Source organism: Falco rusticolus, chromosome 2 (genome assembly GCF_015220075.1).
Source record: "Falco rusticolus isolate bFalRus1 chromosome 2, bFalRus1.pri, whole genome shotgun sequence".
Classification (NCBI taxonomy): domain Eukaryota; kingdom Metazoa; phylum Chordata; class Aves; order Falconiformes; family Falconidae; genus Falco; species Falco rusticolus.
The window spans coordinates 101,108,914-101,126,245 of NC_051188.1; the positions used below are offsets into that span (position 1 = coordinate 101,108,914).

At 38.7% G+C, this 17,332-nt stretch overlaps 1 protein-coding gene across 4 annotated transcripts in view; it reads right to left on the minus strand.

The window, feature by feature from the left end:
- Nucleotides 1-385: 385 nt before the first annotated feature.
- MAP3K7CL (MAP3K7 C-terminal like) overlaps nt 386-17,332 on the minus strand; it is a 45,388-nt gene continuing 28,441 nt past the window's right edge. For all 4 annotated transcript variants that reach the window (XM_037377680.1, XM_037377679.1, XM_037377676.1 and 1 more), the window contains 2 exons: nt 9,728-9,843; nt 386-1,558 (listed from right to left, as the gene is read on the minus strand). In XM_037377680.1, coding sequence (XP_037233577.1) covers nt 1,378-1,558; nt 9,728-9,843 — 297 coding nt within the window. In that variant the 3' untranslated portion in view covers nt 386-1,377. The remainder of the gene's footprint in view (nt 1,559-9,727; nt 9,844-17,332) is intronic.

Sequence of the window (17,332 nt, forward strand, 5' to 3'; positions counted from 1 at the left end):
TACTGCAATGTCAGGTGCCTGTAGTAACGCAGAGCCTGTTCTCGTGCCTGTGCTGCAGGGAATTCTGTAGGCAGGTAGCACAAAGAGTTAAAGGGCAGCTTGTACTTTTTTGTCCCCTTTGTTGCTGATATTACTGGGTAACATTTTGGTACCAGAAGACTTCCCCAGGAATTGTTCCGATTAACATAAAATCCCATTTTTATAATAGATCAGTGATAATAAAGTTCTGTCAAAAGCCTTAAGTTCAAAATTTTCAATTAACAAGACACATTTCAGTACTAATGACACATCAAGCTGAATTCCAACCTCATGAAGATGTAACAAGCAGCATCTGTCAAGCAGAGTTAAAAATACAGGGTGATTTAAGAACACTCAGAACATAAAATGGCTTTTCTATATCCACTTTTAATGAAAAAAATACTGTATGAATAGAAATGGAAGTATAACAAAGAATTTTCTGTTGATCTAGGAAAATACAGGGATAAATAGAGCAAGTAAAACTAACATTTTACTTCCAGGTTATTTGTGTATCATGGAACTCTTGTCCCTACTTACAGCCACTTATGTTTCAAAACAGACCAGAAAATAAGAACCAAATATCCTCACAGTTTTTTTACTGACATATTCTCAGTTGAAACCATGATGGTAGTATTCTTATATTAATTCTTCATTTCTTGCACGCCAAAAAGTACAATTAAAAGACTCTCAAGCTATCTTCACGCTTGAGGAAGGAAAGTTTGATCTTACCTGTTTCCTTTTAATTTCATAACTTGCAAATTATTACTGGCAGTACACTTGTTTAAATAAAAAATAATTATGTTACTTCCATATTTAATTTATCAGATTTTATACAACAATGTAAAATTGACATGGGATAATGAAGTATAGTTTTTACCAGTGAGGAGATCTGTTTTAAGATAACTTCCAAACACTTTAGGCATGAGGAAAATAATTAAAAAAATCTTCACCAAACTAAAATTAACATACATGTATTCCATATATTAACATTGTCCTACTGTATGCCTTAGTATGATCCAAATTTCCAACACAGAAACTATTTATATCATTTTCTAGCATGGCCATATCTTCTTAAATTGGAAGAAATATGTTTAGAAAAGAAACCTGATCTACTAGAACATATAATGGGGATATATTAACTTCAATTATGTTACTTGAAATAAAATATCCATTATATAATGGATGAAATATCCATTATATTAAGCTTCTGGCTAGCAAGCATTAAATCAAATATAGACTTCTACATACTCTGTATCTGTAGTAAAGTATTATAACATATTAAACAGACCTTTATTTTAAAATCTCTTTCCAGCACAGGACCAATCCTGTATTAACTGCCTCACATAAGCTAGTTGAGAGTTATGAGGACCCCTGTCTTTTTTGGTACTGTATTCTGAGCTTTTCCAGTTGTTCTACACACTGCGTTTGGGCCAGCTTCAGTGTTCGGTTCTCCTCTGTCAGTTCTGCGTACTCCTTAGCCAGCTGAGCAGCATCCATGCTTTCTTTTTCCACTTGTTCCAGCCTGGCAATCAGCTCCTTTCTGATGATTATGAAAAAACCCCAAAGATTAAAAATGGCAGTATGCAAAAATTTGTTGTCATGTGTTAGGTTAAAGCTGGACTATAGGTTGTTAGCATGGTATTACTTGAGCTCTTGTGAAACAAAGGCCTAGAAAATTAATTTGTTTTTAATTTGAGTCCTCCTTTTCCCTTAAAAAGATGAGGCTGCCAAAATCTCTGATAGGTTTGCTGTTCAGCAACCAAACCTGCAAAATGCTGAGGACCCTCAAGTGTCTCTAACTTCAGTAAGAGTTGAACATGCAGTTCATGGGGAAGAATCAAATTTCTGGAGACCACATGCTAATATTTTGCCTGAAGAATCACAATTTATTTTTCTTTTGATACCAAACATAATTGAAAGAGCGTGCAGAGGTTTATATTTGGTTGGTTAGCTTTATCAGTTAATTCTGTGAAGTGCACCTGGTTTCCTTTTTCTCTGCTACAAAGAAAACTGGTTCTAGTAAATACAAGGCACATGAATCTAAGCTACATACAGTGTTTCTGTAATGTGTTTATGCTCAGGCCTTAGCCCTGCAGCTGAGGAAGTGTGATAGAGCTGCAAACCTGACACCTCCTGGTCTTTTTACGAGAAGAGACAGGAGGATTCAAGCTGTTGCTTCTTTCTGGATGGAGTCACACAGTGCTCTGTATTCCCAGAGCTGGCCAGAAGCTGGAGTCTCCTGTATAGTATCAACTGAAATTACCTCAGCACATGTTAAGATAAAAAAGGTCTTTAAAACAAAACACACTGAAGGCATGAGTAACTCAGAGGGTATCTAATCGCTCTCCACTTAGTTACACAGCAAGCTAGCCTGGCCTCTGCTTCCCCCCCCCCCCCCCCCCCCCAAGTCAAATCGTTTATTCACCCCTGCTACAGGAAGTCTCTTCTAAAAGGTTCTTAGTTCTTTTGATCATTCTGTCTCACAGATTAGTTAATCTTTAACTGTTCATAGCCCTGTGACTTTATTTCTCAGACGTGTCAAAGCAATGCTTGCAGATCATCAGCAGGAAGATGTAATGCCTTCAAAGTGGATAGCTTCTGCTGCACTCTTTAAAGGAGCTCTCTTGTCAAGCTGGACCGGTGCCTTCAGACAAGAAAGTCCTACAGACCAGTAATTCTATTGCCACAGGTCAGAGTATTCATGAAATAACAACATTTCAGTATTTGTGGATCACTTACATTACTTATAGCTGCCAAACCACCACTTCCAGCAGCGAAACTGTAAGCATCTGGGTTTTGAAAAACACTTCTATCTGGCCTTCTTTTAGGATCAGTTTGATCTTCCTCTGGTCTTTACTACAGCTTTCAGTGATAGCATAGCATACCCATGGTTTAGCTGCTTACAGACACAGTTACTTCAGTTCAAGGAGTCACAAGGCAAGAAAAGACCCCTGGCACACTCATTTCTCCCAACTGTGTTTCCCATACAAAGAAAAGAAGGGAAGAGTTAGCAGCCAATACAGCAATTTTAGATCATCCAAAAGCTGCAGTATATAGAAACCCTCCTGTAGCTAAACATGTTGCCTTTGTTTTATACCACCAAAGTAATGTATAGCAGCTATGCTACAGCAAAGCCTCTCCTCTTTCCTTTTACCAGGAGAAATGTGTATTCAATAAGGTCTTCAAGAGAAAATATCAAGAGCGTATTTTTGTTCAGCAGAATTCCATTAACATTTGGCACAATATAGTTGTAAAAATTTTACAAGCAGCAAGCTATTAACGGATTAATTCCTTTTTGCTCGGGCCATGCTAGATCAACCAATTTTCAAATTGGCCAAGATGAACTGATCTTGCTAGACAGCTCCTGTCGATGGAACTATAGGCCACAAAGGAATAACTGCACGTATGCTTTAGAGAGTGAGCTTCAGCAATATTCTTTGCAATTATTCTACTGGTGCAATGCTGGACTGAAGGATTAAATTAAGCTCTTTCAAATTACAGACTGTTGACTCAGAAGCGTTTCAGACAAATCAATTCAGAATCATTCTTCTTTACTTTTCTTACAAAGTCCTTAAAAGGGAGATGAAGTGAACACACTAATAAGTAATCAGCATCCTAAAAGCAGGTAAACCTTTTCCACAGGGACTTTTAGTACACGTGAAAGAAGGTAGTAACTACTCTATTTGGACTTGAGCCAGGAGTGGCACAGACAGACAGTGTGCAAACTCAGACAGCTCTATTAATGAATGTCAGTCCTGATTTGATAAGATGAGACTATGTGCTGGCATGGCTTATGTGCTGCTTTATCGTAATACTCAAGCAGCACAGATAACTTTTTTTAGCCTGGGATTTAGCTTTGCTATTAAAGAAAGTATAAATGCATTAAAATAAAAATATACTTATTGCTATAGTCCACACTCTAGGACTTCCCTCGCAGAAAGCAGTTTCCTTGCACTGTGGTAGTAAAATTGCCCACTTCTGAGTCAGCAGAACCCACTTATTCCCTTCCCATCAGGATCAACACCTGTTTACAGGGTAGGGTGATGTTTCAGGCAAATACTGTCAGCCTGCCACAAAGATCTAAAATTAGAGTACCAGGGAATTGCTAAATGTTATGAATGGTGTGGTTTACGAAGCTCACAAAAGGATGAGGACAGTAACTAACATTTGCTTCTGATCTAATCCAGGATTTGAACTTAGCTTCCAGAGGTTAAAGAACTCCATACTAAGCTCTTGCACCATGTAGCCTTTGTTATGGATGCTTAATAAATAGATCCAGCACTGCGTAATCAATGTTTTCTGTTAATGGTTACCCTGAGTTTAAATATTAACAGCATTGATAAGGTATTTTCTAAAGTGGTGCTGTAATGGACACTTTAAGTGTTGTTTTTCAGGGAGAGGTTTGGATGGGAAGACGAGTGTGATTTGCAATGTAAACCAATAAACCACAAGCCATACCAGAGGAGAAGAAAAACCCAGCACGTTCTTAGGGAAAGTATTTCTCTTGTCCTGGCCTTAATGACTGCCCATGCAGAGAATAGAGTTCCTTTACAGTAATATTCTCAATGAATAAATACCAAGAAAAGTAACAGAAAAAGCAGAGAAATCTATCTGGAGATAAGCGCAATTGGAGATGGACTGGACTCAAGGAAAACTGCTTCCACAGTGCAAAGAAAGAGGCAGGCTTCTCTTTCCTCTGTTGTGAACAACGCATTCAGGACCGTGCATCTGCGGTCCTACACATTTCTTCCTGACTAACATGTGTCTGTGTTCTGGTGGCCATAAGGTCATTTACTTTTCCCACACTTGACATGGCTGTTATGTCAGGAGGAATAACGAGACCCTGTAAAGTAATTGCTGTCTGAGGAGACTGCCCTTGCATGTTCGAAGTCTACTAATTAATTTTTAAAACAATGAGACAGCCTGTTTTAATCTAAATGAAAATATGTCTCAGATGCCAGCACATGAAAGATCCTTAAGTACTCGTCACTGCAATAGGGCAAATTGAGGTTTCTCTTTTATTAGAAAAGCTGTAATTTTCACTATTTGGCCTGTAACATGTATTTTGGATACATGAATACATAAATAATGAAAAATCAGGTCTAGGATGGGAAAAAATATTAAGAAAAAAGATTGCCTTTATGGTTTACACCAATCTTTTCCTGCAGTACTTGCAAGTCTGAAGACTACTTGTCTCAATGGTGTTGGGAAAGATACTACAGAAATAGCATACCTGGAGAAACCATCTAGAAACAGTCCTATGGTCATGAGAATGTGCTAAAGAATATGGAAGGATCCCACCAAATTAAGCAGACATCTCCACTGCATGTCCACTGTAATATGTGTAAAAGAAGGAAAAGAAATCATATCCATGGCAAAGGAGTGATCCTAAACCAGGTGGTGAGCAAATGATATTTTCTGGAGAGTTATATTAGAATTGTCTGGGGGAGGAAAAAGAGAAAACCAGCCAGTGCTAAGAATATAAGATATAGCTAGCAACCATGGCAACTCTAATATTTAACTACATAATCCAGGGTCATTATCTAGTAATAGCAATATAACAAGTGCTCAAAATAACCAACCATCCCATCCCTTTCACCCAAACTTAGATACCCAAAAACATCTGTTATGGAAATACATGTGTGTTTCTGGAACATAAATTAAATTACATTCTGTGACCTAAATGTGGTGTGTTCTCACTTCCACACCCTTTTCTTTCTTTTCGATCATGTCTCCCATTCCAAAGTGATTTTGTCCCGTGTACTACATATTGCTGGCATAAACGGGAAGAGTTTGAGTGAAGACAGCAAACAAAGCTATGATTATTTATATTAACAAAAAAATCTACCCAATGTTCTCTTAAATTCTTTCAATTTCTTGCTTCCTTTTCTTCTTTTCTTTTTCCTGGGTAACTTCTTTTCCCCTTCTTACTTGCTTTGTCCTTTGATTTTCCCTTTTTTGAACTGCAACCTCCCTTTCTCTCTCACATTTCCCATTTTCCTGTGAAACAGCTGTCTTCTCTCCCACTCCCAGCCTAACACATTCTCTTTCTGTCTACATTGCGTACAAAAGAAATGGGCAAATAAGCTCTGTTCTTGTCTTGATGAAAAGCAGCCCTTGTCATTTCACACCACTGCCTTTCTATACTTCAGCCATACTTGATCCTCACACTACAGTGAGAAACAAGTCAAGCTAAGCAGAGTTAAAAGCCTTTGAAAAGATGCAAAAGAGTAAATGTTTTTGACTATTTTAAAACAATATTATTCAACTTCCTATTTCTTAAAGATGCCTCCTTTAGAAATATGCCTGCATGTGTTATTTCATGTATCAAAGGTTACATGTAACTTTGGAGGTTGGAACAATAATTGTTTAAAGTAGAATGAATACTGTTCCATTTTTTGTTTTACTAAAAAGCTCCAATACCTGTATGGACATTTATGTCAGGTTAATTTAAAATTATATCTTCCTCCTAGCCAGAAAAATCAAAAATACTTGCTCAATCCGTTTCCTGTTCTTTTCCTGACAATCATTGTCTTCAGTATTCTGTGTGCACAGTGTATATCAGCACTATAGATGCAGGCACTACCAGGTGGGACTTGACATTTTAATTCCACAGGTGAGTTGATCTGTGGAGAGGAAGTCGGGAGCACTGCCAGGGTCACCATCCAACAGCACTTCTGGTTGCCCTCGGTAAAATTGCACACTAAAGAACAATGCACAAATTGTTTGTTCCCATTACAAGGGCTGAAACTCTATCTTTGCCCATTTTATCAAAAGCATATTTACAAGTAGACAATAGATAGCAGGTATATTAGGCAATTGTGAATCTTTATTTCTATACATTCAAATTCAAATGTAGAAGATACAGATACCTGCAACAGGGGCAAATTCCAGAAAGTTGCAAATTTTTTTTTGAGATTTGATTAAAATTGCTTTTGAGGCTAAAAGCCGTGCATCTCATCAAACTTTTTAGAAAAGTCAAAGCATCCTTTCCTTCTGAGAATGCAATATTCCACAACACACGTGCTACCCCAGCCATTGTAACCCACTATTCATTCAGCATGTTACCCCATAAACTTCCTTTAAATCAGTGATCATCAGACCAAAACTCTCTTTTACTCCTTGCTTACTCCTTCAGCTCCACACTTGCTCACTTTCTATCTAGTTTTATATAAAAATCAAGGTTAATGTGTTCAGGTTGCACATGTGTGTAACGGTATATGTGTCCTAATAACTTTTTGATCTACCTTTCAATTTCAACCAAACTTCATGCAGTGAAGAGATCCCAATTAGTTTCTGGAAGGTTTTATAAAAAACAGACTGCTACAGAAAGGAAAGAGACTCCAAAGGGGAAAGGAAGTATCACGAGACCTCCTCCAAAATACTATCAAATGGTGAATCTATCAGGAGGGAGAAGCCATGAACAGTTCCCCTCTGGAGAAAAAAAGCTTCAGTTGGCACTTGCAGCTTTTTAAACCTCAAAATCAAATAACCACAGTGCACCAATCTGTAGGAAATCAAGCATTTTCAATCCCAGTGTTTGTAGGACCACGTCCTCAGATAAAGAGATTTGGAAGGTCGTGACAGGACTTGCACTGATATTTGTCATGTTTAGGCATTTCACAGCTACACACATGTGAATATCGAGGCCACAGATATGTAATTAGAATGCACAGAATAATCACAATAATTCTATTTGCTGCTTGATTCAGCCACTCTTGTTTTAACATATGTTAACTGGGACATGAAATACTCTATCCACAGAACAGGTTCAGCAAAGGTAGCAGTGGTGGAAGCTTCCTCACATTGTTCTACTGTTGACATCCATGCTGGAATGTAGGAAAATGCCAGCCTGAAGCTCCATAGTTCATCCAGGATAACCACTGCTGAGAGGCTGACTTCTGGGCTCAGGGGTTGATCAGGATAGTTTTAAGCTCAGGGAAACAATTTTGTGCATCTATCTGCCATTCCCAAGGAGCAAAATATTTCTAATTCAGCTAGTATCACAGACTCCACAGATTAAAAAAAAATGCATTCAAACAGTGTATTTTTTTCATTCTAGTAAATGCAGAAATATATATATGAGTCTAGTTTTCAAGGGCTCCTAGCTTTCTTCATAAATGTGCATAACTGATTCAGGGATGTGTTGGTATCAACGATGCTCTTATATTAATAGACTAAACCCCAAACAATCTAAGGCTGCCTTTTGAGTTTATACATCTAAAGTCAAGCACTTAAAAAACCATTTAATATTTATTTTCCATTTGGGTTTTCAGAGAAGACAAACACACACTTTCCACTGAATTCACTTGGTTGCTAAATACACATGTAAGCAGCTTCTATTAGACAATCAATTTGATAAAATATTGCAAAATTATTTCATTTAATTATCTTTTCTACATCTTTTTAAAAACACCAACTACTTTTCATTGGCCAATTTCAATTAATGATGAATCAAATGCAAACACTGGGACAATGCAGTGTTAATCTCTTCTGGATATTTTTTCTTCTTTTTTAAGTTTTATGCCAGTCTGTCAGCAATTGAGTGCCATGCAGGTCCTACAGTGGAAGGGGATTTGTGGTGGGAAACCTCAACTAGTTCTGACACTTTAGGCAACAACTAACTATACTGTGCCTGTAGCCATCAACCCCCATAAATACCAGTCACTTTATTACCCTTCATAGTCTGGATTCAAGGAGATCTTTGGCTATCTTACTTGTAAGACTACAGGATTTCACCAGTTTCCCTCCCATCAGCTTGCTTCTACAGCTAAAGACTCCCATGGATACAAACTTGGCTGAGCTGCACGGTCAGCTGTCCGAAGAGTGCTATGGAACAAAGCGGTCAATCTAACACTCAAAGCCCACTCTGCAACAGGGCTCTTTTAACTCCTCTTACTATATCACAAATTTCTGTTCAAGCAGCCTTTGGAAGAATGATGGTGTGGTCTTCATTTTCACAAGAACACTGACAGATCGGTACTGAGGTAACTCTCCCTGAGGAAGGCAACGCTGCTTGAAGTCACCTTCAGTGTGAATGTAAAAATAAAAAAGCATTTGAAAGAGATAGCTTACTTAGCAGTTGTTCCTTAGGGTTGGTTGCCTTTAAAACTTTCACTTCTCTTTCTCTGAATTTCTTTTTCAGGTTTCTTGTGGAAAGGGACAAAGAGTCACAGAGTGCACTTTGCCATTTAATAGTCATGCGAAAATGACAAAGGTATGAGTATAGGCCATAGACAAGAAAAAAAAGTCTCCAGCTTATGCACTTTGGGTATGAACACCTAAAATGTCAATGTACATGGAAACAACACACCTCACAGAAAAATGCTTACCAATATCGTCAAGTACTCTAAACCTAACTGAGGATCCATTATGTTCTTCATTAAAACATGTACAGTTAAATTTTAAAAAATTTCCCTAAAACTAAAAAGGAGGCTCACACCAGCTTAACTAGATTGTTTGTGTGACCTGGAGGCTGTCAATGAAGGTTTTAAGGGACATCTGTATAGCTGAGGGCCCAGAACTATGACAGCTCTGTGTCCTTGGTGGCCTCAGTTGATCCTATGGACCAATGGCCAAACTGTTGTGCTGTAGTGTGACTGTCAGGTAGAGGTATAAGGTCAGAAAATACCATGTGAAACCCTCATGTTTAAAATAGCATTTTACTAAGAGAATATACAACAGCAAATACTTTGGGGAAGTTACTCACTTTCTTTCTTCCAGCAGAGCAATTTCTTTCTTGACCTCATGGTACTCTTCTGCTATTTTGCAGTGCTGTTTGTACACCTGCATAGATTCCTTAGAGTCATGACAAGGAGGCAGTGGCTTTAAGAAAAGAAAAAAAGATATATATACATAAACTGCTTTTAAATATTAGGAAAAATCACGTTTTGAAAGGTACAAGATTTATCTTAATTCCTGTGAGAATACTTCAAGACTTTCCCCCTCGTCCCCACCTAACTTCAGGATACAGCCAAATATTCCTAGCAATGGCCTTTCATGGAAGGGAAAAAAACATTTCCCTGCATAAGAATATTCATAAACCTTCAAACCTTGTAAGGATTTTCAGAACTTTCCTGGTCACCTTTGCAAAGTATCTCTAAAGATTGTTCAAAGAAAGATTTCTCCCTTACTTCCCTCTTTTTCAGCCGTAGTGATATAAGAAAACTAAACCTGATGCATTGATCAGACCCATAAAATATATGAGCATGTTTTCACTGCAAGAAAACAATTCACAAGAAATTGCAGCACTGAGCAGAAGGGTAATTTGGCTGCAAATGAACTCTTAGCCTCCAATTCTGCAAGATGAGAAGACATGGAAAACTATCGACTAAGCACTCTTTTTTTCCATAGATGCAATGCTTATTCCAGCTTATTACTAAATGGGACAGGACCACGAACTGGGACATGAGCTGATTCTGCTGGACTCAACAGGAGTTATGATATTGCCTCCACCAGTGCAGCCAAGATTTCATGATGGGTTCTATCCCAGCAACACCTCAAGCTGTAAGTAGTTTGCTCAAGATCATACCCAGTTTCTCTGCATCTCTATTCCCTGTAGAAGAAGGGGATATTTTAGTCAGCAGAAATTATGAGAGTTAAATCAGCTATATTTGCAAAATGTTTTAAATTTCCATGAGAAGTACAGGTGAGATTGAGAGTGGAAGGATGAGAGCAATTAAAAAAAAAAATCAGATAAAAAAGACTCAGTGAGGGCAAAAGCACTGTACCTCCTAACCTAAATGCTGGCATTATTGCAGCAAGATTTTAAGTGTTTTTCAATGCACACTGGAGGTAATAAATATGGGAAATAAATTCTCACTGTCCTGGGACACCTCATATATATTTCAAGCAAGATCTTGAAAATACAGTTTGGTTAAATGCTAGTGCTTTTTGCTCCTTAAAAAGAATGCAACTTAATTCAGGCTTCAGGCTTGACCGTCACATTTTGGCTATAACACTTTCAGGAAGCGTAGTATTTTTAAATTATTAGCTATGAATCAATTGACTGTAAATGAACTACAAATAGCATGCTTGAGCCACCTGTTTGAAGCAAAAGGAAGCACTTAAAATAGTTTCTTTACTGCCCAGTTAAAGAACATCCAATTGCCTTTCACAATACAAGCAGATTATTTTTTATTTCATGTTGTCCTACTTTGACTCTTCTCCGTAGTATATTCCTTCAATGACATTGTCAGGAAAAGAAAAGCATAAGTCTTCAGACTTCTCCTATTTATGATCTTGTAAACATTTCCTTTAAACTGGAAATTTAAATTTTACTGAACATGTTCAGAGCCAAAGATTAAAAATAGTTTTATCTGGGATGCAGGGTAAGTTGGCTTCAGATATACCCCAATGTACAGAGGTATCTAGTATATGAACCTTACAATTACTTGTAGATGGTACGTGGTTCCTCACAGAAATTTTAACACAGACACTTGTTTTTCATGTTCTAAATGTAAAAATGCTGTGGCAGAATTGTTTCACAGCACATTGTTTCATTCTCTCTGAGCTTGGAGAATTTAGGAACCCAGGGAAAGGACAGTCCATTACTTGATGAATCTGGTCCCTAGGAAAGGGTTTTTCATTGCATTTCATTGTGGATGAGCAATAGCACCATTCATATAGCCAGCCAAATAATAACCATAAATTTAACAAGACAGAATATAGAAGTCTCAGTGCTGTAATCCAAGAATGCAAGGGTTGGCCAAAGTAGCATCTCTGGTATCTACCAGAGATCAGCAAACAACAAATGCGTCACAATAAAACAATTTTGAACAGTACCCAAGGGGAAAGTCCCCAAGCAGTGACACTTCAAAAGAAAAAAAACACTTTGCTCTTGCTTCCGACTTAGTTTTCACAAATCTAGCTGGTTTAAACCAGTTTAAAAATTAAAGCAGCATTCGGGTTCTATATTCCAGCTTCCCACTCAAAAGATATATATAGAGAGCTAAAAATTATCTAGTCATGCTGAGACTTAGTATCTAATTCCCACTTAGAACCAGTTGCTGACTTTCAAACCCCTTCCTATCACTGTTTCTTCTTCAGTGTCATTTTGTCTTACATTGATATTTTATCACTCAAAATAAACCGACAACAAAAGATACAGTTCACTAATATTCTGTTCATAAAATTCTTTTTAATCTTGTCTGATGCTATTAAGCACAATATCAAGAACTTTCTAAATTTTGAGCGTACTTTTACTTTAAAATGTAAATTTGATTATGTTTTTATATGACTAGATGATAGGAAAATTTAGTTTGGTCTTTTGCAGTTTTGCAATTTCTGAGAAAGGTTTTCAAGATAGTACCTACAGTGTTCATGTGTAATTTCTGGCCAGTAGAACATGAAACAGGCTTATGCATTCATTATTTAACAAACACCTCTACTGTAATCACAAGAAAAAATTGAAAGATGCAAGACAGGACAGTTCTTTGCTGCCCACCAGAAAATGCAAGCCAACACAAAAGCACAGAAAAATTATTTCACCCATGTCTAACAGCCTACTTTTTTAATATAAAAAAGAGTGCAAAGAACTAATGATACATCTGGGATTGGGATAAATCAGGATAAAGCCCTGGAGGTAAGAGGGGCCCAATCAAGCTGGTTAATATTCAAGGATCACCTCCTCCAAGCTCTGGAATGATGCGTCCCAGCAAAGAGCAAGTCAGGCAAAAACTCCTGGAGGTCTGCATGGGTGAACAAGGAGCTCCTGGACAAATGCAAACACAAAAAGGAAGCCACCCACAAGGGTGGGAGCAAGGACAGGTAGCCTGGGAGGGACACAGAAAATTTGTCCAATCAGCCAGGGATCACATTAGGAAAGCTAATGCCTGGTAGAATTAAAACTGGCCAGGGACACCAAAGGCAACAAGAAAAGCTTCTACAGGTACATTGGTGATAAAAAGAAGACTAGGGAAAATGTGGGTCATCTCTGGAAGGAAACAAGAGATGTGAGTACCCAGGATATGGAGAAGGCTGAGGTATTCAATGACTTTTTCACTTCAGTCTTCACCAGCAAGTGCTCCAGCCACACTGCCCAAGTCACGTAAAGCAAAGGCAGGGACTAGGAAAATGAAGAACCACCCACTATAGGAGAAGATCAGGTTCATGACCACCTAAGGAACTTGAAGGTGCACAAGACCATGGGACCTGATCAGATGCATCCGTGAGTCCTGGGGGAACTGGTGGATGAAGTTGCTAAGCCCTGTCCATCATATTTGAGAAGTTGTGGCAGTCTGATGAAGTTCCCATGGACTAGAAAAGGGGAAGCATAACCCTCATTTTTAAAAAGGGAAAAAAGAAAGACCCAGGGAACTACAGGCCACTCAGTCTAACCTCTGTGCCTGACAAGATCATGGAGCAGATTCTCCTGGAAACTATGCTAAGGCACATGGGAAGGAGGTGACAGCCAACATGACTTCACTAAGGGCCAATCATGCCTGACAAATTTAGTGGCCTTCTATGATGGGGTTACAGCACTGGTGGATGAGGGAAGAGCAATTGACATCATCTACCTAGACTTGTGCAAAGCATTTGACAATGTCCCACACAACGTCCTTATCCCTAAATTGAAGAGACATGGATGTGATGGATGGACCACTTGGTGGCTAAGGAACCGGCTGGATGGTTGCACACAAAGAATTGTGGTCAATGGTTTGATGTCCAAGTGGAGACCAGTGACAAGTGGCATTCCTCAGGGGTTGGTACTGGGACCAGTGCTTTTTAACATCAGAGACATGGACAACAGGATTGGGTGCACCCTCAGCAAGTTTGCCAATGACACCAAGCTGTGTGGTATGGTCGACACGCTGGAGGGAAGGGATGCCATCCAGAGGGACCTTGACAGGCTTGAGAGGTGGGCCCATGTGAACCTTATGAAGTTCAACAAGGCCGAGTGCAAGGTCCTGCATGTGGGTTGGGGCAATCCCAAGCACAAATACAGGCTGGACAGAGAATGGATTGAGAGCAGCCCTGAGGAGGACTTGCAGGTAGTGGCTGACAAGAAGCTCAACATGACCCAGCAATGTGCGCTTGCAGCCGAGAAAGCCAGCCATATCCTGGTTGCATCAAAAGAAGTGTGACCAGCAGGTTGAGTGAAATGATTCACCTCCACCTGGAGTACTGTGTTCGGCTCTGGGACCCCCAACATAAGAAGGACATCAACCTGTTGGATTGTCCAAGAGGAGGGCCATGAAGATGATCAGGGGGCTGGAGCACCTGTCCTGTGAAGATAGGCTGAGACAGTTGGGGTTTTTCAGCCTGGAGAAGAGAAGGCTCCGGGGAGACCTTCCATACTTAAAGGGGGCCTACAGGAAAGCTGGAGAGGGACTTTTTACAAGGGCATGTAGTGATAGAACAAGGGGTAACAGCTTTAAACTGAAAGAGGGCAGATTTAGGTTAGACATTAGGAAGAAATTCTTCACTATGAAGGTGGTGAGGCACTGGAACACATTGCCTGGAGAAACTGTGGATGCCCCAACCCTGGAAGCGTTCAAGGCCAGGTTGGACAGAGCTTTGAGCAACCTGGTCTAGTGGAAGATGTCATGGCAGGGGGGTGGAACTAGATGGTCTTTAAGGTCCCTTCCAACTCAAAACATTCTATCATTCTATGATCTGTTCCCACCAAGAGAAGCATTTTCAGGAGATGGCAGGGAAAACTGAAAAACAAATGCAGAAAGAGAAGCAAAACTTGCTTGTTCCAAAAAGGTAACTCCAACTAGCCAACAGATGTTTGCAATATTAACATAATTACACAGAAAAGGAAACAATAGCAGAATAGTAACAGTTATTGGACTAGTCCATACTTACCTAAACGGGAATGAGTGGAACCTATAATGGGAGGAATCAGTGAGTACAGGCTCCTGTTACAGAAGCAAATCCTGCAATTAAGAGGTCTTGTACAGTTCTGCTTAGAAAACCTGAAGTCCCTTGCCTCAGTTGTAAGACTGGCCCAGAGCCTCACCGAAGATTAGAAACATTTTTCCCATTTCCACTGTGCTGAAGACAGGTTTGTATAGTCTTTTATTGTGCCAGCATCACCTTTCATTCAAATAGCAGTTGTCCTACCTGTTTTACCCCTGAGATGTACTTACAGAGGGCTGTCATATACCTTCCAACACCTACGTCTCAGTAAAGCTGCATTCCTCTAAGGCATCCCAGATTAAATTTCCATTTTCCCTAGCTCATCCAAGCAGTCTTTCTCTGCTCTCCATTCTAGCTGGAATGCCTGTGGCCAGGCCACAGGAAGTGCTGCAGATGCTACACTGATGGCATTCCTGTGGCAGAGAAAAAGAACCGGAATTCCCAGTAGAAAGCACTTTTCATCCATGAAGTCTGTATACTATCTTTTTGGTAAGAGTTTGCTAGTTTACCCAGGTGACTAATTACAACAGGCTTTAATAAAGTTCAATTTGCAGTATATAACTTTTTCACTCAGAAGCCAACAACCATACTTTAGTGTCTCCTTAGGACAGTCTGAGCTTGTTATTTCATGAAGTATCTTGCCTGTCCATAAATTAATATATATAAAACCATATCTGCTACATAAGCAAAAAACACCCCTGCCAAAGAAAGTTATATTTAATGGCAACAGTTGCTACTTTTAATCCTGCTTATTTCAGGCTTCAGTGTCATCCACCCTCATTTTCCTGTGCTGGCAAAATATGCACACACAACACCTCTGGTTTGTTCACAAAGCTCGTACAAAAGCTGCAGCTCTCAGCCATACTAGTGGTCTATCCTACTATGCCAAATTTTCAACACGGTCTGATTTTTCTTTGTATTTTGTTGAATAACTCACTGTGACACTGATAAACTTTTTATGGAATCCAGCAAGTAGATACCAAGAGATCCTGTTATAGGCTGTTCTGTAACTGCACATATGTATGTACATCTTTACAAGACATATGCACTACTTATTTAAATCTTTGTTTGGAGTGCACATATGAAAGATGTTGGAAGATGTTAATGAAGAAATAAAAAGGCCCTGAGCCTGCTTTTTTAGACAGGTTGAAGGAGCTGTTCTAACTAAAATCTTTGCTGGGGTACACAAAAGGACAGTTTTCAGTAATTTTTTTACTTCATTCACATGACAAAGTGTGTTTTGCCTTGCCATCTGAATATCAGCATTCCATATCCACAAATGTTGTATAGTTGATAGTGTCACCCAAGTGTTCAAAAACTTCAGAAGATTTTACTTTTTAATTCATCTTCATTTGTTTGCATTTGCTTTCAGTTCTACTGAAATATCAAAGATTTCTCCTGAAAAGGCTGAATTTTAAAGGAAAAAAATTATCATGCAGTTTTGCCAGCTAAGCACGTGGACTTGCCTAAAAGTCAGTCTTTTGCACTGGTCTCACTTTTTGTAAATTTGGTAATTTTCAACTAAACTGTTCTGGAAAACCAGAAAGTTCAGCGCCAGTATTTTGCACATGGGCCATGTTCATTATATGGCCTTATGTACTCTTCCATGATGGAAGAAACCACATGTTTCCAAGCTGCATATTGCAGCTGCATTTTTTTTTTTTTTTTTTTTTTTTTTGTGGAGCTGGAATCAAACAGTTCCAGCTACCTGTTCTAGGATATATCTAGTTTAGTCTAATTTTACTATGAAAGTAAGCAGTTCTCTTTTCTTCAAACAATTCAAGTCAACTGGATGAGACCAACTGAGAGTTCTGCTTTCCTTTCCTGGGAGTTGTTCCATTCTTTACTAACCTTAGTATGATGTTCTGACTGTGTAAACATCCATGTCTTCATCATCTAATCTAAGAACATAGTTATCACAGCAGCATTATAGCAGACTTATCAAGTTCATAGGCAATCACATCTAGATATAGAGTATCACGGTACCTAGGAATTCTCTTGGAATTTAATACATATTAAAAAAAACAAAGCATACCCTTTAAAAACACAGTATACTTTTAAACTTTCTAAAATAATTTGCATATCTAACAAGAGTCTTGGCAGTTAGTAGAAGAAATAGTTCCATTGAAGTTCCAGAGTAAACAAGGTTTCTGTTAAATGCTAGTATCACACAACAATCTGTCCCTTGAGTAATATTTTCATAGCTTCTTTTGTGTAGACATTTCCCACTAAAGCATGAAAAACTACCCCTTGACTTAACACAAACTGATACTGTAAATGGTTGGAGCCTTTTCTCTATTGCAGGAACTTTACAGTCATCTATCTCCATTGATCGCAACAGATTCATAATTCAAAATAGAATATAAATGCCTCTCTCAAGCTCACGATTTCATGAGAAGAGATGATAAAGAATTACAGAACACCCTGTGCATCCATATGTGACTTATGT